The sequence below is a fragment of the Pseudonaja textilis genome, chromosome 2, assembly GCF_049901715.1.
Source record: "Pseudonaja textilis isolate UNSWEBS1 chromosome 2, rPseTex1.2, whole genome shotgun sequence".
Lineage (NCBI taxonomy): Eukaryota > Metazoa > Chordata > Lepidosauria > Squamata > Elapidae > Pseudonaja > Pseudonaja textilis.
This window is the reverse complement of record NC_141991.1, coordinates 51,194,738-51,215,584: the sequence shown is the minus strand read 5'-3', so window position 1 is coordinate 51,215,584 and position 20,847 is coordinate 51,194,738. Positions and strand designations below refer to the sequence as shown.

The 20,847-nt window shown below is 35.4% G+C and overlaps 1 protein-coding gene across 1 annotated transcript in view; it reads left to right on the top strand.

The window, feature by feature from the left end:
• Positions 1 to 20,847, top strand: part of CACNA2D3 (calcium voltage-gated channel auxiliary subunit alpha2delta 3) — a 582,709-nt gene that overhangs the window by 300,549 nt on the left and 261,313 nt on the right. Inside the window, exons 6-9 of the mRNA XM_087923863.1 lie at positions 1,452 to 1,583; positions 3,114 to 3,174; positions 3,567 to 3,717; positions 11,070 to 11,144. Of these exons, the coding sequence (XP_087779989.1) occupies positions 1,452 to 1,583; positions 3,114 to 3,174; positions 3,567 to 3,717; positions 11,070 to 11,144 (419 nt within the window). The remainder of the gene's footprint in view (positions 1 to 1,451; positions 1,584 to 3,113; positions 3,175 to 3,566; positions 3,718 to 11,069; positions 11,145 to 20,847) is intronic.

Here is a 20,847-nt window from a genome sequence, read left to right as displayed (position 1 = left end):
GACATTAGTTTGTTTTGAGTCAAAATTATGGTTGGGACACATGTAGGATTCTGCCTTGATGCCTCAAATATTGGCAGTTTCAATTTATAAAGGCATTTATTTCTAAGAGAAATATTTTCTTATATTCTTTATGTGCAACATGTGCTTGTAAATATAAATATTTAGATGAAAGTTTAGTTCAAAGGCAGGCAGCTGAGACATTTCATTGTGCCCTCATCCCCAGTGTTTCCCTGATGAATGTTCTCATACAAAACAATTCACGTCTTTCCACTTCATTAAAATGATCTTACTAAACTTAAGTAATTTGAAACCAGCCATTAGTTTACAAGTCAGTGAAGTACTGCATCAAATGATGGGGCTCCACATGTAAATATTAAGCATTACCTCTGGTACAGAAGAGAATCAGATTTCTTCTGTGCCTATAACATGGACAGATGAAATTGCCAGTTGATTCATTATGGCAGTGTAGGGTTGTAAGAATTTTGTAACTCCACGGGCAACCAGAATTCTATACATCTGAGGCCTTTTTCATGTACTTGTTTGAGAAGTTAAGGCTAGAATTAATGAGCTGGTAATGAAAATCACAAAGTCCTGAAATGTCAATCTCATGGGATTTAAGTCAAGATGGTATTGCCACAAGGGCATTCTAGGTATTGTGTGGTTATAAATATATTCTTACCTAATAAGTGTACAGGATGTTTTTCAGAAAAAGGAAAAAGAAATGCTCCAGCCAGCTCATTCTTTTAGTGAAGTAGCTCCAGTTCCATTGCAATCTTCAGTCCTTATAGATTATTTTAAGGAAAAGACATTTCTGTTCGTATTCATCCCTTCATGAATTTCAGTGGAGAGTAATACTGAAATTTGCTTCCAACTGAAAGTTTTCCAGGATAAAATTTCTTTTGCTGATGGAGTTAGCAACTAATAAAATAGAAGTAATAAGTTAACTCTCTTTCCAGTAGTTATATTTCTTCTCTTTATTCATTCTAGTAAAATCTCTGAATGGTTTACAAGAAAATCAAAATACTGTATGCATACATTCACAATGGCAATTTCAGAGCATTTCCACACAAGCAATTTAATGACATCATTCAGTCATTACTGAATGAAGAATTTTCATATCACCACAACAATGTCAAGGTAATAAACCACCAGTGAAGAAATGCTTTCAATAAAAACCTGAATAGAATGACAAAAATAGGAAGGCAATATTCAAAACCATGAAATTAATGTTTCCAGAAGGTGAAGGGAGAGATGGATTCAGAGAAGTCCCTCAAAAGAAATATTCATTGCATTCATTCTGAAGACGATTTTTCTTCTGTGTTTTGGGTTTTGGTATCATTTGAAGTCTATGACGTGTCTTACAAAATGCTTTCAGATCCTAGTTTAAAACATCTAATGTCCAGAACTAACTTACACTAGAACTTCTGATTCTTTTTCTTTTCTTTTTTCAGATCCTGCAATTGTGAATGGAGTTTACTGGTCCGAATCATTAAACAAAGTGTTTGTTGACAACTTTGGCCATGACCCTTCCCTTATATGGCAGTACTTTGGAAGCGCAAAGGGATTTTTCAGGCAGTATCCAGGTAAGACAAAAAATGCACGTGCTTCTTTTCTTTCCTCCTTTTATTACATGCATTTATTTGCTGTTCCTAAAAGAGTGGAGCGGTTGGTTACTTATGATATGGGGCAATACAGGCAGCATAGGTAGAAGTATTTCACCATGATAATAAATCAAATTCTTCTTTGGAAAAGGATGAATAAACGCAACCTCAAAACGTCAAGGAGTTTTAATATCAGTCTTTCAGTGGACCTTTTTTGACTTTTTGTTTCTTTTACTACCAAGTCTGTCTGAAGCAGCAAACTTCCTTATTTTTCTTGTTGGAAACAGCTGAAACCCTTAGGACAGATCCCCTGCTGTAACAGTATTTGAATGTTTAATAGAAAGGAAGTTTTAATTTTTCTTAGGAGTTTAGAAAACATGACTTAAGGCTGCAGTAGTGCTGACTCCACAGCTGTGACAATAAAAGCTCATAACTAAAAATAATATTTTAAAGGGAGCTTAAAATGGCTTAACTGTTTCCTAATGTCCTAACTTTAAATGTTACCATGCCATTTCTTCTCTGCTACCAAATAATGATTTTGCTAACTAGTTAAATCAGTCTGATTCCTTCTTCTGCTGATTTCTGCTGGAAGCTTTGTCAGCCTGAGATTACTGTAATATGGGTAGAATAACTTTGCCCATAAGTAGCTTGGATGTAACTTTTACCAACTCTGCTTCTGGTAGTAATTTCATAGGAGGGAATGTCATAAATTAAGGAGATATTAGTAAAAGATTGTTTTGCTTTTATGCAGAATAATATACTGTATGTCCTGTGAATACCTAGATTTCTTGGAATGGGAACACAATCCTTTAAATTTAAAATGTGGACAATCATTATATTTTAGCACAATTACTAATACATTACTGAAGTATAATTAGGCTTGTTCATAATTTAAGAGAACAAATGAAAAGAATAGATAAAATACTATGCCTATTGAAATACCATATAAATATGGTATAAATAATAATTATTAGCAATGGAAATGACCCAGTCAAAGATAAAAATATTTCATATAATTGGTGCTCCCAGGCTAGCTTTCTTAGGATAAAGCATTGAATTCTACTTGCATCATAGCTAGAAAAAATATTTTGATTCTTATCCTATTATCCTCTCTCTAGAAAAAAGGCAGGTTAGGGGCTAAATGCCAGTTCCTAGGCAGGCTTTCTGGCTTTTGATATACTCCCAATTAATCTGTATATAGTGTTACTTCTGAACCTGATACATATTATTTGTCAACAAATGGGTAGGGGTGATGAAAGGAGAGAGATTCCTCTTCTCTTTGATTCTTGCCCTGGCAGAATTTAAGCAATCTTAGAAAACGTCAGTATCAGAGTTCTTGGAGAAGGTGCAAAGACAGCCCTGGTGATTAAGATTAAATTTATTTGAAGACAACAGGGTTTACTTTTGACTGGGCTTGCCAATCTGGTCAATACATTAAAACAAAAGAAGCAATTTCAAGGAAGAAAGCATACATTGGGGATTCTAATGGTGTAATATTGTTTTCCACTCCAGGAATTAAATGGGAGCCAGATGAAAATGGAGTCATTGCATTTGACTGCAGAAATCGAAAATGGTAGGTCATGATTATGAATTTCAAAAAAGTTAAGTTGGTAGAAAGGGCCACTGTGGATAGTTGTTTAAGTTGTGTCCTGCACTAGGATGTCACTGTGGATAGTTGTTTAAGTTGTGTCCTGCACTAGGATGTCACAGCTAGCAAAAGGAAGGGAATCAGTGGCACTGGTGTTTCTAGGCAAAAGAACAAAAAGTGAGTTAATCTGTTGGTAGGTGGGAGAGTTCTGAGTCATCTTGACAAACAGGCATAGCTGACTTGTAACAGGAGAACGATTGTTCACATGGACTCCTCCTAATTTCCTAATGTCCTGTATTGGTTAGCAGTGGCCCTGAATGTGGATTCCAATGAATTCAATTTACATTCTTTCCTATTCCTCTTCTTCTGTCATCCAGGTATATTCAGGCAGCCACTTCTCCTAAAGATGTTGTCATTTTAGTTGATGTTAGTGGCAGTATGAAAGGACTTCGCTTGACTATTGCGAAACAAACAGTATCTTCCATTTTGGATACCCTTGGAGATGATGACTTTTTTAATATAATTGCTGTGAGTATCACTATGTTCTTTTTCATATTAAGTTGTTCTTTTATTATTGATGCTGTTCTGGGGTTCTTTATACACACACAAGCACATCCTTGAAAATTTTATAGCTTGTAACGTTGCATAATTATAGTTTTCACCAAAACAGTAATTAAAAGGTTTAATATACAGCATACAATTTACACATATCAAAATATTTCAAAGTTGGAAGAGTAAATATATCTTTGCCTGGAGCTTAACAGATTAATAAGTAACTTCACAAATGTAATTCACCAGGGAAACTGGAGATACAAAATATTATTTTGTTATTGAAAAGCAAGAACCAGAGCTTCTGTACGATAGTGATTAAGGGCAGTTTCAGCATACATATCCAAAAATGGAAGACCTTAACTGCAGAAAAGTGAATTGCTTTACATCTGATAATCGTGAAAAGGGAGAGATGGGATCTTTTTATAATATGAAATCACAACACAACATTGTAGCATTGTATATCAGTTGAGTAAAGGTCCTAACTGTTATTCTAACAGATTGACTCTGCACTTAAAACAAGAAGAGATGAGGAGTAACATACTTCCTTGTATGAATTCTATTGTCAATTAGTCATTAACAGGCACATTGCCCCAATAATAAACATTCCAGTTTTAAGGATAGTATATGAGAAGTAAAGCAACATTTCTGCTAGTAAACAAACTTGTACAGAACACTACATTCATAAATTGCTGAGCTGTTAATCTTATAATAATGCCTTGGAAACTTGTTCTATGGATAGTCAAGTGCTCCAAGGATCTAATGATATCTCTAAGGGCAAAGGCAAGGTTTATTGCCTCTTTGAGTGATGAGGCTTTCAAAATTGTTGAGGGCTCAAAATAGGCAAGGTGAGAAGGAATCATTTATAAGAATCCTCACCTGAGGTTGTGCAGTTCCACTTCCATCAGTACTTGGTCATCAAGACAGAGAAGATGGAAGGAAGAATTGCACATCAAAAATTCTCCAAGGCTAGAATCTTTAGTTCAGTTTATGAGGGATAATATTATAGCCACAGTATTTAGGACTGCTGTGAAACAAATTACAAGAAATTAAAAGCCAATATATGTTTTCATAATATGTTTTTGAACTATTGTTTAGATTGGCAGCTCTTATTAAAATAAGATTTAATTCTTGGTCCACAATGAAACATTTTCTTAATGATATGTTTCTACAATCTTAAATTGATTATGCACATTACTATTTTATGGAGTAGCTTAGGAATCAAAATATTTAGAGATAGTAATATATATATATCACTACTCTATAATTACTGGAAATTTGCTTTCAGAAGCCTGTAGAACTCATCTACTTTCTCAGATAGGAAACATTAACATTTATGTCATATATATCATTATAATGCCCTTATTCATCTACAGTTAGTAACTATATTTTTATTATTGGAAGTTCACAACTTAGGTAATCACAATATGTCTGAAATAAATTTCTCAATCCACTGCATCCAATTCAGTTCTAATAACAGCCTATCAGTTATCTGTGAATTCAGATGGATGAACAATTTCCAATTTCTGTCATAGGCTATCAGTGAAATCCATTTACAAGCTGGTTCCAGATCTTTCGTGTTCAATCATAAAGTACGTAATTACATATCATAGATAGACATCAGTTCAAATATAATCATTTAATAAAACCATGATTGGTTTATCCCTTAAACCAGCCTACATTGGCTTCTTGCTACATATGCCTTAATAATATAAAGTGCTGCTATTAAAAACCTTCTGGGGATTTTATTGGACCCAATTTAGAGTGGTTATAAGCACAGCCAAATTAATATTACAAGCAAATCTGAAAGTAGTGAAAGTTTGATTATTTAATAGTGCAAATATGTAAGACATTTTTGCACATCTGTATAGGAACTTCTAGGCAAAGGTATGCGGGCTTGGACACAAATCTTGTTTTATGGAATTGATTCTGTCATTTTTGTATGAAATTGGGACCAGCAACTTTGTCACTATCTGACAGTGGAATAAAATGTGACATCATATGTTTGCATTTATGACAGCAGTTGCAGTAGTCCCAGTTACCTCCATTAGGCAAACCCTGCACAGTTGAAGTGGCATGTAGTCACATGATTGCCACTTGAGGCTTCCTGCTTTCTTCTCTATTGACTGGCGAAGAAGGGTATGAATGGCAGTCATGGGACTGCAGGATGATGAAATTGCAAGCCAGCTGCCAAATGTCCAAATTGTGATTACCGGATCATAAGGATGCTGCAGTGGCTGCATTGTACTCATTGTAAATACCCATTGTTCACACCATTGTAACTCTAAATGGTCACTGAATGAATGGTCTCTCAACAAGGATTACCTGTATATATACATAATAGATTTGTTTATCACCCTCCTGGTGACATTTTTATGTTACATTTTTGAGAGCTGCAACAGATACAGATTTCTACAATCTACATACTGTACTGCTAAAATTCTCATTGTCATGTCCTTTAACTGGATAAAATAGTGCATCATATGGCAAAACTCTTTCAACCAAAGAACCTAAAATGGTCTAACTTAGGCCTGTGAAACTTGTGTCCTATGGGCCGAATATGGCACATGCAGGACACACCCATCCTGGCTCTACAAAGGCAAAACACATTGTAATATGTCACAATACAGCCTGTGGTGTGAATGGGTTTGACACTCCTGGCTAACTGGAATGTGTCCAAAATCTGGGACCCATGATTCCTGAAGAAATAAAATTTGGGAAAGTTGTTCTTGCTTCAGTGTTACTGGCTGCTACTACGCTTTTGCTGAGAGCCCATGATCTTCATTTTTAACATTCTGTGATAATTTTCCAGTCTGTCTTGCAATCCCTTATTCTCTATCCCACCCACACTTAACAGTAGCCATTTTTTTCTGTTGAGAAGGGAAGAAGGAAGGTCGGAAGGGATCCCTGAAAACTTTTCCTGGCCCATGGCACTCCCCACATTCTCCCTTAATCTGTGTCACTTCACTACATGTCTTCTCCAATCCAGACTTCCCTGACCCATGCAGTCCCTTTTGCGCATCCATAGATCTGTGCCTGATCGGTGCTACTCCTTCAGGCCTTCCCTGTGGCACCTCTTTCATTTTCTACATGCACCCTTCCTGACCCATACCATCAGCCATGCACCATCCGTGACCAGCATGGCACCTTTTGTGACCAAGACACTCTCACAGTCCACCCCCATGTACTCTTCTTGACTCACACTGCATCTATGCAGCCCCATCTGACCTTAGCACCTGTCATGCAGCCCCAGCTCCCTTCCTAGCCTGTGCTGCCCACCCACATGCCTTCTCTGACCCATATGCCATCTCTGGTGCACACCAACATATTCTTTCCAAATTATGCAGCACTTCTCATACACCTTTATGTACCATTCCTGACCTGTACCCCTGCACAATCCTCACTTCCTCCCCCACACCAGGGAGGGGTAAGAGAGAGAGAGAGGAGGAAGGTAGGGAGGGAGGAAGGAAGGGAGAAGGAAGGAAAGAAGTTTCCCACGAGGACATTCAATGGGGAAACTGGCGGGAGGTCGGAAGTTGCTCCTACTCCCACTGCAGTTTTGCCTAAATGTGGTTATTCTCTTTCTCTTTTTAGATAAGGAAATATATATGAAACAATGACCCAACAGGTCACATATTGTCTAGTTCTCACTAATTGTCATTAATTATAAAGGGAGATGAACATGATCATCATTGCAAATTCAATTGAGTATGGAGGTGGTTTTGAAGTCCTATAATTAAACAGCTGTGTTGTCTTATGTGTACTGGATTGATTTCATTTCATCTGCCACTAATTTTGTTTCTAAGTAGATCCATGAATAAAGTCACCAAATAGGCCAGTGCATAAAGTAACCTTAAAAAGATAATACAACCAAAAAGAAGTGTGTTTTTCAGGGATTACTTATTGCAAAAACTATATAAAATTGATGGACTGTTGTAGATGATTGCATTACCAAAGGAACTATTAAAGTATGCATTTGCTTTTCTGTAGTTTAAGTTAAGTATAAGATCAGATCAGCAGTGCATGAACTGAAATGTCTGCAGTGATGAAAAAGAAATGTTTGCTTTGAAGTGAAATTCTAAGTGAAGCATTAAATTGTTATCATGTTATCATAAAACAGAGTGCTAATTCTGCCTGGGGAAAACGTTTTTCATAGAAAAGTAGGCTATCTCTTAAATTAACAATGATCTCAGAATTCTTCTAAATTTAATTTAAGTTTTTCATAGAAAAGATTTGAGAAGAAAAATGAATTCAGAAGAAGAAAGCCTATTGATTATTATTGAGTTTGTGTGAAATAAATGATTGTTTGCTGCCCAGAGACAGTTGCTCAAGGTAGACAGCTATAAGACATTGAATAAATAAGCAAACAAAGAAAATGAAGTAAAATAAAATAATATGGAAGAATCTTGAGAGGCACAGTCTTAGCTGAAAGAATGATTTGTAGGATTCATTTAAGTTTCTAGGTAAGAGTTGCCAAGCTAAAAGAAAGGGTTATGAATTGTCATCTTATTTCAGGAATGAATGACTAAATAATGGTTACAATTCATTAATAGTTCATTTCTGCCAGAGAGAAGGTTTCTAACTCAATTCTTGGCACCTCTAAAAAGTATTGAGAAAGAAAGGTCCTTCCTGAAACATGTAAACAGGCAGGGTAAAACAATACTGTAGTTAAACTGATAGCTTGAAGGACATGCAACACAGTTGTGACAAAGAGAGAGGACTTTATGGTAAGGAGAAAACTGACACTGGAACTCTCTCCTTTCAGCTTTGAAATTGCTTCTGACATTGAACACCCCGGGGAAGGGGACGTGTTATGAGTTGAACATGGAACAGTTATAAGGTGCATTAGAAAAAAACATAATTGAAGTGAGGAAGGAAAGAAGGACAGACAATACCATAACAGAAGAAAATTTAGTCCTAAGTAATTTTAGCTTTAAAACATAAATAAAGAATGAATGGTAAATAGTACCATAAAAAATGTTACGGGGTTCAAAGTGAAATTTTCATTTTCACTAAAGATAAGATATCAAATTGGCTTAAACTGTATTCAGACTTGGATTTTTCATTTTGAATGATATACAGTATATTTGCAACTGGCTCATCTGAGTTCGCAGACTGATTTTTAAACAATCTTAAAACAAAACTCAGTTTGAATGATTGGTGCAAGAAGAACAAATGTATGACTTCCTCTCAAATGCCATCAGACTTGACTGAAAAAGTATTTTGCTAATTTTGTGCCTCTCAACATTCACTTGAGTGTGCTCTGCTGGGAATCATGGCTATGATCTCTTAATTGCACTACAAGATATTTTAAAGAGTATAAATATAGAATGTTGTTTTCTAGAGTTATTTCAGGAATGAGGAACATTTGTCAGTCTTCTGAGAACAAATGTCATCTTCATAGAGAATGGACAGAGAAGAATTATATTATATGGGATCTGAATGGACACAGGGTCTATCAGAAAAAAAATATGTTCATACGCTGACCTTCCATAAGATATCATTTTGAAACTAAGTCTTTTGAAATAAATTTTATTGAAGTAAATGGACATATAAAAATAATGATTAGTATTCAGTAATGTTTGACATAGAGAGTTTAATGGTTAAAAGACTTTGCCTAGAAAGAAGGAGATGTATGTATGTTTTAATCCTGACTTTGAGCCAGTCAATCTCTTCCTCTTACCTAGGAAGAAGGCATTGACAAACTTCTTTTAAAACTATGTTACCAAAAAACCTCTTTGGACTCATGTAATTATCAAGAGTTAAGACACCCCAAAAATACTTTTAGGAAAATTTAGCTGGTCATACATATTATAAGAGATCCAAGTGAACTGTTATTTGGTTCTTCTCTTCTTTAGTAACAAATCCCTTGTAGAGTAATCAAGTCTATTACTATACCCCGAAGAGCAGTTTTTCAGAGAGCACAAAGAGGAAAGGAGGCTAAAAAAAAAACCTTGTAATTTTCTTCCATTTAGGATGGAACTATTATCTAATCTAATGCATGTTAAAAAAAACTTGCTAAGAGAGATCAAATTAAAAAAGAAGTTAAATTGGGTTGTAGATCCTTTCAGCCTGTAAACTTGTTGTCAGTCAATATCCAAAGTATCTAGTTAAATTCAGTCCTGTATTTCCACTAAGGTATCTGCTTTTGATACAAAAGAAAATGTCATCGCCAGGGTCCTATTTTGTACATGGTTTGTGGTGTCACAGTGATTGGGCATGATTACTTTTATTATTTGACACCCTCCCCCTTGAACCTAACTCACCACTGGAGTAGATTTTATGAGTGTAGGAGGAATTGCAAGAGGATTCTTTTAATCCAGTCATTTGATGTTGATGGATTTCATCTTAGCAGTTTAACTATTACAGTACTGATTTTCAACTGTCTCTGCTGCACTTCATGGTTCCGACTTATTTCAGTATTCATTTACCATTCAAAATGTTTGCTTAAAGCTGTACTGACAACACAGGTAGTTCTCAAAGTAATTATCACAATTGAGTCCAAAATTTCTGATGCTATGTGAGACAGCTGTTAAGTGAATGTCTATGAGATTCTCACTCATCCAGGTCATGGTTGTCCGAAAGATGCTTTTTCAAGGGTCAACTGGACTTTCTTGTTTTTCTATGAAGATGTTTCGCCTCTCATCCAAGAACTTTCTTCAGAATGAATAGCTGAAGAAGTTTCTTGGATGAGAAGCAAAATATCTTCAAGGAAAAACTAGAAAGTCCAGTTGCCTCTTGAAAAAGCACCTTTGAAATAGTTGTTACGTGAATTTTGTCCCATTTTATGACTTTAATTTCCCTAGATGTTAAGTAAATCACTGCAGATGTTAAGTTAGTAACACGATTGTTAAGTGAATCTGGCTTCCCCATTGACTTTGCTTGCAGAAAGTTACCAGAAGTGATCCCGGAACACTGTAAATATGAGCCAGATGCCAAGCATCTGAATTTTGAACATGTGACCATGTGGATGTTACAAGTTGTTGGATTTTTTCAGTGCTGTTAAATTTGAAAAGTTGCTATATGAAATGTTGTAAATTGCGGGCTATCTACAGTACATTTAAAGCAGGGGTGTCAAACTTGCGGCATCACAGCAGTGTCCCGTGATGTATTGTGACTTTTCCCTCCTTCACTAAATTGGGCGTGGGTGTGGTCAGTGCATGACCCATCTGGGCACAGGCCATGAGTTTGACAGTCCTGATTTGAAGTATGTGAATAAAAGCAATGAATTCAATGATAGATTCTTAGGGTTTTTTTTTTCATGTTTTCTCTCATTATCTTAAACTATATTTTTGGATGTTTATATTAAATGTCTCTTCTGTTTTCTGCAGTATAATGAAAAACTCCACTATGTAGAACCATGCTTGAATGGAACTTTAGTACAAGCAGATAGAGCTAACAAAGAGGTAAGAGAAAATGATAATTATTTAAAGCTGCAAATATTTTGCATATGAGGCATATTGCTGGATTTTATTTGAATTAATTAAAGCATATAAATTTAACTGATTTGTTTCATTTGCTCATTCAAAAAATAGTTGTCTGGTGAGTTGTCACTGGTTTGTTTGACTCAGGTCTGGAAACAAGATTTAAAAGCTTTCTAATGCTCATTCTGGTAATTATTGTCTTAAAGGAAAGGCAAATTTGAGAAGCCATAAAATTCTCCTCCAGGTCTGATTAAAACCCAAACTGTACAAATGTTCCCAGCTTCCCTGTGAAAAACACCCCAGTAAATATTAAAATGGTAAAAAAGAACCAGCCACCATTCATCTCCCAGTATTTCTTTTATGCTAAATTTCTGATGTTATTCCATTTTATTTGGGGAAATGTGTCATTTTTCCCAACTCCTAACAAAGCAGTATAGATGTTCTAAAATGTTTTTGCTAATGTCTTTATTCTAAAATAAGCTGTGGAGCAAGTCTTTGCTTCCAACCTGATTTTTCATGGGAGACTTTTATAAATTTGTCTCTTCTTGGTAATGAACTGCCTTAATTAGTCAGCTTGAGAAAACTCAGTCTGTACGCTAGGAATTTGCTGTAATGCAAATCTTTGGGTGAGAAAATCATTTTTCTCTTCACATAATCTAACAAATCTTAAGTTTGCCATTATGCCTTTATTTTACCAGTTTGGGTATAAGTAGCTCAGCTTATTTGTGAATTAGCTTGATGGTAAGTAAGACAAATGCAATTTTCCGACAAGGTTGGAATACTTACAAGAATGAGTAATTCTTGCAAGGATATACTAACATAACATAAACTAAACCTAAACTAAATGTATCCCTGATTTCCCCCATTCTTCTCCCAGGGTTGAGAATTTTCAGACTATCCTTACCTTGAATTGCTTTTTCTGCAGCTGCTGGAATTGCTACAGCTTTTTAAAAAAACCTAGCATTTTGTGGATTTAGGGAGAATGCTAATTCATGAATATAAACCAATGCTTTCAGCTATCCTTGAAATGTTGCAAAATAGCTGAGTAATTGTGTATCAAAGTTTTGCTCTAGGTTTTTAGTGGGTTGCCTGCCTGCCTATTTCCATAAGCCTGAACATTCTGATGAAGGTGTCATGGAATTCATAGGTCAGTTGAATAGACTATAAAATGTCTGTCTCTTGGAAGCACAGAAGAAGCACATAAAAAGGAACTGTGATAGAAGAATTCTACTTAAAATGTAATTTTCATGAGGAAACTGTAATATAGTCTGTGGATATCATCAATTGATTCACACCATTCTTACCTTTGAATTATTTTATTCTACTATTCCTTATAAAATTTACCAATTTGCAAATATTCTTGTTAATCAATTTGCTGTATGTTTCCAGAAATATCTTTCCCCTATGCTCATTGCTGTCTGCCAGAAGATAATTACTTTCAGTATCAGAATGTAAGCAAAGTAAAGGGTGGTGCAAGCAATCAGATACACATGAACTGGTCTGGAATATTTGGCAGAAACAGAACATGTCAGCCAATGCCTTTGCAGCTGCAGCTAATAAGAGGAATGGGAAGGAATGGGTTTAAGGCCTTTACTGAGCTAAGTAACTGTGTATTAAAGTGGGGTGGAACAAACATGTTGAGATTTATACAAATGTTCAAACAAACAAATTCCTTTCTTTATACATGGAGGCCTAAAGACTTAGGATATCTAAATATAGGATTGCTTAAAAATGAGTAAGATCTTGATAGGCATTCTTGCTTGAAAACTGTTTTTTTTTGTTTTTGTTTTTGCCAAGAATGTTGTACTGCAAAAGGGTTAAACAGAAGTGGGCTGCCAATTCTTTCCTTGGTGACTGAAACAATGGATTCTGTTTAATCCCACTACTCTTCTATAGTCCTTAAGAGTCATTAACTTATTTTCTTTAGAGGATCTTTTGGAGCCATTGTGAAGATTTAGATGCAGTGGTTGAAATCTTCCAAGCAACATTATGCAAAGAACTTTCTACTGTATATTTTCTACTATATATTTCTTACCACTGTGGCAGGTCTGGGTTATAAATGATCCCCAATTGAAATAACTCTTTTTACAGAAAGTTGTCATCTTACACCTATTTCTAGTGTGTCAGAATATCAGCCAGTCACTTTAGGTGAATTAAGTGTTAACTAGTCTGAGGAACCCTTGCTGATTCTCTATTAAGCAGGTAAATGGTTTTATCCAAAGACAGATGGCCCCTCTGGCCCAGTGTTGTCTAGAGCCATAGTGGCACAATGATTAGAAGGCAGTACTGCAGGCTACTTTTGCTAAGTTTGGCAGTTCGAGTCTCACTGGCTCAAGGTTGACTCAGCCTTCCATCCTTCTGAGGTCAGTAAAATGAGGACCCAGATTGTTGGGGGCAGTATGCTGACTCTGTAAACCGCTTAGAGAGGGCTGTAAAAGTACAGTAAGGGGGTATATAAGCCTAAGTACTATTGCTATAGTGATATTGCTATTCTGACTGTGGTTTACAAAATTCTTAAATAGAGGCTTTTCTTATTTATCTCTCCATGATTTTCTAACTGCAGAAGCAGCTGAATCTATGGCTTTATGCATGTAAACATTGAGCTGTGTTTCCCTTCTCTTCCACATTATGGGCAAACAAGTCATCATTAGTTTGTTATATCTTTGGCCTTTGATGTAGCTAGAGCTAACTGTGGCAAGATCTTATTGAAAGATTTAAGTGATGTAATTAATTTTCCAATTGTATATATGGGAGGGAGAAGCCATTACTAATATTAACCAGATTGGATGTTAAGTTACATACTAGTTTTCTTTTTGTCCTGAATAGATTAAAAATAGATACCACATATTAATAAATAAATGTTAAATAAAGAAAATTTAAAATTAATAAAATAATGTAATTAGTAGCTTTGAAGCATATAGTACAGACAGCTAGTATAATGGACGTATTTCTTTTCTGCTACCATAAGAAAATAAAGGAGAATATTTGTAGCTCAGGACTGAAATGAAGGGTTCTTGGTACTCTCTGGGCTTGGTTATTTTCTTGCAGACATTTAGATAATATCAGTACACTGATGTTACTAGTTTGGGTAATGAATCTGTAAGAAAACAACCAAACTCAAAGAGCACTAAGGACCCCTCACAATAAGAAAAACATGAGAGCCAGTTTGATCTAGTGCAGGGTTGTCAAACTCACGGCCTGGATGCATCATGTGCTGGCCAGGCTCCTGCTCAGTTTAGCAAAGGAGAAAAAAAGTCCCAATATGTCATGTAATGCTGCCATGACGACACAAGTTTGACACCCATAGTCTAGTGGTTAAGAAGGTGTTAAGATGGGGAAACCACCACCCCTCCTGTGGTTCCTCTGACAAGTTTTTGTAAATGAACATCTACAAAACTTGCATGTGTTTCACTGTAATTGGAATACATCTTCTGTTTTAATTTGATATCAACTTTCTGGCATTGTGATTTTAAAGAAAGTTTTCATTATTGAATTGATGCAACCTGCTTAGAGTGTTTATAATTTGTCAGTTTGCAAATTCTGTTCAATAAAGGTATACATAAGTAAGTAGATTTGTCATGAAAATATATCAGCTCAGGGAAAACTGGTTCTCTCACTGTGAAGTTGAGTAGAAATGTAGTGAAGTTTTTCTCTTGTTATAGCAGACACTGCACTCTAAAAGTAAACAGAGACCTGTATTACTTCAGAAAATATTCCATTGGGAAGCATCTAAGTGGGCTGTTAAAGTCACTGAAATAGGTGCTTCAAAACATGCAGGAAAGTAAGATAACCACACATGTTGAGACAATTGGGAGCAGTTTCTAAAACAGCTTTGTGGGGAGGGGGGAACGCAACTGCTGTCATTGTTTAAAAACAGATATGTGTTATATGCTGTGGGTTGTATTCATCACAAAGCTGTTCATTGGGAGTCATTTAACAGATCTAGTATCAAATTAACTCTCCAAGACAGTTTTATTTGGATTGGCTTTTAATAGCGAAGCTTAAAATGAGGGTTCTCTTTTTATTGTCTCATTGGATGTCCACTTATTCCTGCTATTCACATCTTTGTGTCATTCTGCCAAAATAAAATGTATTTGAAGATTACATTCAGTGGGATCAAAAATGCACCCAACGCTTCTAGTACAGAGTGACTAGCTTTTACAAAGTTATAATTAGAAGACCTGGGAGCACCATCATTACACCTTTTAAGCTAGTACACATGGGGCAGTAAAAATCCAGATAATTATTAGATGGCAGCAAGCAGCTAAACTGTCCTGCTTTTCTTTCCTGCCATCTAGTAAGCACTCATATATTTGCAGCCCAGATATATTAATCTTAAAAGATTCCTTCTGCCCACATTTTTTTAAACGAATGTCAACCATTATTTGGATTAGGCTATGGTCCAGGAAACCAAACTTTACTGTCTTATTCTGCCCAATTTCCTTATCCTCAATTGTTCTTTGCTATTGGTCACATATCATTGAAATATAAGCTGGGAGAGAAAAGTTAGATATCTCACTTCCCTTAATTTGTCAGTATATCAAGAATATGTAGGATATCAGATAATAGGTTATATCAAATTGCTTTGCTCGTAAGGTGCAGGTTTTCATGTACCTTCGTTGAGCTTTTCTTGAGTTCCATGTAATGCAAGTTTAAATTGTTTTCATTTTACTGTCAGTTTATTGGCAGTAGGCAGTTTTGCAAAGAAAGCTTTTAAGTAACATCTGAATCAAATGAACTGTTGTAATGAAATGAGCTAAGTGGCAAGTTTAGTTAAAGTATTTGATATGTTTACATGAATAGCTTGTATGTGTACAAATTTAGAAAATAAACAGGCCACCTAGCCTTGTAATATTTTATTAATATATTTTGGTTCTTTTGTAGTTTGAAAATACTATTTTTTAAAAAAATATGCAACTTATATTATATCACAGGAATTTCCAACTGAGGTTAAATACTATAATTTCATATACATTTATTTTCACTCATTATGCCAGTGTCTCAGTCCCATTCAAGGTGCACCACACAAATGAAAAAAAAGTATTGATCAATTTTCTTCTGTAGGGTGGGATGCTCACATCCTTCTGCTGTGCAATTGTAATTCAAACTATCTTTAGAAACAAATGCCTTCTTCTCATTATTCTTATAGAGTACTAGTCTGGTTTATGGTTTTGTTATTAAGCTGGTCTTGTCTTTCAATATGCCAATTTGTAAAACATTTCTTTTTTTCCCTTTTCAAAGTGGGAAATAGAGCAGACAGTGTTTTATCATTGTCTGTGCTTTTTCAGCAAAATTACAAACATGTGCAACAGCCTAGGTTAATACAAGTTTACTCAGGCCAAGAAGTTTTCATATTTGAGAAACTCCATATTACATGTTTCTTACCTCTTAGGAATTATATGACTATATGATTTAATGCAACTCTACATTTAAGGCAACATACCACAATTTGCATTTTATACATTAACCCACATGCAGATACACACTTATAAATATTTCCAGATGAAATTAAGAAGACAGTGTGCCTAAATCATGGGTATCATAATGGAATCAGAAGCTTGCCTGTGCCTATATGTTTATTCCTTGTAACAATGAAACCTCAGATTGTGTTTGGTTGAATGTGGTTACAATTCTCAGTGAAGCCTGCCATATAGCTCAAATATCCGGATTGTGTCTTCTTTTTGAGATGGATGAGTTGTTCATTTTTGACAAGATCATGATGCTAGGCCTATGCCAGAAATTACTTCTACTTTTCTAAAGTGGTTTCACTCCATTTGCTTTTTTCCAAATTGCTTTCATATTTAAATGATAATCTCTTGGATGAGATACAGGATCCGTATACATGCCATAGTTACAAATTGGTCCTCCTTCCTTTCTTTCTCCAATGATCTGCAACCTCCCTGACTTCCCATTGTTCAGTGACATCACTAGGGAGGCATTTCTAGCAAATTTTGATGATGGAATTTTAAAAAATTAATAGCATTAGTGATCACTTCCTTTTTAAATATGTTTTGTTTTGTACAGTATTCTGGCTTGATTCTACTCTATCCAAAGTAGTTAGGAGATCATGCGTAGACAGAACATACCCTGAATTTTCAAGATTATTCCTTTCGTTCTTCTAGCATTCATTGCTTAATGAAATATTTGATGAAATGGAAAGTTTTAATTGTAAAATTTGAGATTTAGAGATCAACTTTGGAGATCAGTGCCACCAAAGCTGGTCCCAAGCAAAGATTTTCCATTGTTGTCTTAATATTTGGGTCCAACAGAAATAATTGTCATCGGTATCTTATTCTTATGAACTTGTCATTTTACTAATCACATATCAGGATATAATTGCTCCAGTTTCCCATTTCATTTGCATAACATTACCGTTATGCTATATGTAGATCCTGCACATTTGAAGATTTTGTGATTATAAATAAAGATGGAGCACGCACATCAAAATTAGTTTCAGAAAGTTGCATTGCTTTCCCAGGATTCAGATTCATGAAATCCAATCCAATTCTGGTTCCTTTTTATTCTTTGTTATAATTGAATACAAAACTTTTTGTTGCTGTGGCTAAAATAGCTATCATATTTTTAAGAGAGCCTTCCTTTAGCAATTTGACAAGCCATACTTGCCTGTACTGCAATTTCAGAAAGATAACTCTTATCATCTGTATTTGCAAGTTTCTCTTGTGACCATAACAATAAACTGAGATAATTATTCTGGATTATCTTGATTTACTGTGAAGAGCATAATAACAAAAGCAGTTAAACTAATCAGGAATTGAAAGCATATTGAGCCACCCAACGTATATATGCTGGTTAGCTTGTCCTGGTTCATGTTTCTTCTCATGTTTGCAAGCAACAAGTTCTGATATAAATAATGCAGTAGTTAGTTTTTTTTCCCAAATTTCCTGGTTATGTGAGTTCCACTCAAGGTAAGAACTAAGAGAGACAACATTGGATTAGAAGGGTGTATGTATTTTTTTAAAATCAAATCTAAGATTCTCTCAAAGCAAGGAATACTTTGTGCGAATTCTTTATAACCCCAAATGGGTGAGGGGAGTTGCATTGAATTATGTCCAAGGCAGAGATGAAAGAGAAAGTTTCAAGCTTCACAGGATTATTTTTCACACAATCACATATACAGACTGTTATCCAAGTGAGAGACAATGAAAAACAGAATTTGTTTTTAGAAAAGATATTTCCATTTATAGAACAAGGAAGTTATAATTTCATATCTTTACTGCTTTATTTTATTACAGGCACAGGAAAGGAATATAAATTCTGTTTCCTAAGATGATAATGCTTTCAAGTTGAAATCTGGAGTGACCCAAATGATTGACATAATAGTCACCCCATTTGAATGTCCAATAAGTCATATTTGATTATGGGCCATCAAGCTGGTATCAACTCTTAGAAACCACATAGACAGATTTTCTCAGAATGATCCAGTTCTCCAGATCTTCCAATATTGTAAATACAGAGGTGCCACTATATTTATCCACCTTGCTGCGGGCCATCCCTTTTTCCCCTATTTCCTTCCACTTTTGCTATATAAAATTCCCAAGAGACATTTTAAAAAAAGGCCTGGATGCAATTAAAAATAGTAAAGACTATAAATTAGAAGTGTTGCTTTCATCAACATACATTTTACACAGAAGACAGTAAACCTGATTTCTTTGGATATTAACTTTTTCCCAGTATATTAATATTTGGCATAATGTCAGTGTTGCATTTATACACATTACGGAAACATTATTTCCCCCAAACATGGTTACATAAGTCCCAAGTATTGTTAATGTAGAAAAAGCAGCTTTATTGTTTGCTTTCTTCCCAGCCAAGTGAAATGGCTATGCCTGTAGCTGAATGCAGAGACAGCTGAGAACAGCTTGCAAGCAGCTGCTTGGATTTTGCCAGTGGCACACGCTTGAACTATTTGAAAAGAGGTCCTTTGAGTTGCTGTGAAGTTCCTCTTTTGCATGATTTGTGGAGATCTCCCACTAATATAAGTTTTTTGTGTGACTTTATGCTCCATTTAGAAACACTTTATCAATCCTTTAAATTTCTCCCCAAAGCCTTTGGACTTGCGCTCTTAATGTGGGGGCTTTCATTTCTTTCTTTCTTTCTTTCTTTCTTTCTTTCTTTCTTTCTTTCTTTCTTTCTTTCTTTCTTTCTTTCTTTCTTTCTTTCTTTCTTTCTTTCCTTCCTTCCTTCCTTCCTTCCTTCCTTCCTTCCTTCCTTCCTTCCTTCCTTCCTTCTTTTCAAAAAATTGTAATGAAAAGCTTAGACAACATATTAATGAAGGAGGCTAGATAGAGACTTGTCCGCTACAAGAACAGACTACGTGTTTCCACAGCTATACAGCTACATCTATTTCAGCTACATCTATTTAATGTATTGGTTTCTTAGGTTTGTGTCCCATTTCTTTTTGAAGTGCAAGGCAGCCTTCTCCAAATTTTCCTCACAGCAAGATGTCCATGGAGTAGGCGGGAATTTAGAGTGACACAATAGACTTCTAGGCCAAATGTGGACTTGAATTTGGTTTTAGTTATAACCACTTAGTTTTCTACTCCTATATCTGATTTACTTTGGCCATGTCATACGTGCAAATTCATTGGAGAAAGCAATGTTACTAGAATGTTTAATGGACAAAGAAGAAGGGGCAACCAAAGAACATGCTAGCTTGATAGCACCAAATCTGATGCAAAATGAAACATTGAAATGCTTTAAGCTGTGTTCGACACAGTATTATGAAGAACGCTATTAAGTCACCAAGAGTCAGATGCAGCTAAATGGTTAAAACAACAACTTCTGCTCCTGTTGACTTGACCATATAATCAGTGGTGGTATGCTACTGGTTTGGCCAGGATCAGGTGAACCAGTAGTAAAAATCACTACCAGTTCGATCCAACTAGTAGTAAAAAAGAAGAAGAAGCTTCCAATCAGCTGAGAGGAGGGAAAAAAGCCTCTGACAATCACCTGTGAGGATAAAAGACAGAAAAGCTCATGGAGGGAGGGTTGCTCCTAGCTTTTTGTTTCTTCATCTTCTCAGCTGTTTGGCTTGTTAGGTGAGCATGCATTAGGGGCATGCACATTAGGGGCATGAGCGTGCACGCATGCATGATTACCCACCGAACTGGTAGCATCTAAGGTAGGATCTCACTACTGCATATAATAATACAAAAAACAAACCTTTGGGATCAATGAGTTGAAGGTTAAGATGAGATAATTGGATTCCCTTGGTTTTATTTCAATTCTGTAAGGGCAACTCACAAATAAATGCTATATCACCATTAGTACCAAATGTCTATTGATAAGGACATTCTTCTAAAACTGAGCATGTGTCCCTTCTCAAATTTTATATTCCATATGCTTCAGACTGAAAGAGAAAATATTAACATTTTCCAAAATGATGAAATATAAGTAATTTTTATTGATTAGTTTGAGCAAAATATGAAATCCATTCCACAGCATCTGAACCCATTGTAGCTTAAATGCTTATTGAGCTAAACAAAAGTTGGATACTGCGATGAACAAATTTACTGGGTCAGGATGAACATTAAGTTACACTAATTGCTTTGGAAAACCAGTCCTAGTTTGTGGGAGCATCATATGCTTCAAAATGGCCTTAAGCTGATTTCTTCCCCCTCTAAACGTATGAAAATTTTATCATTCACTGAACTGTATGAATCCA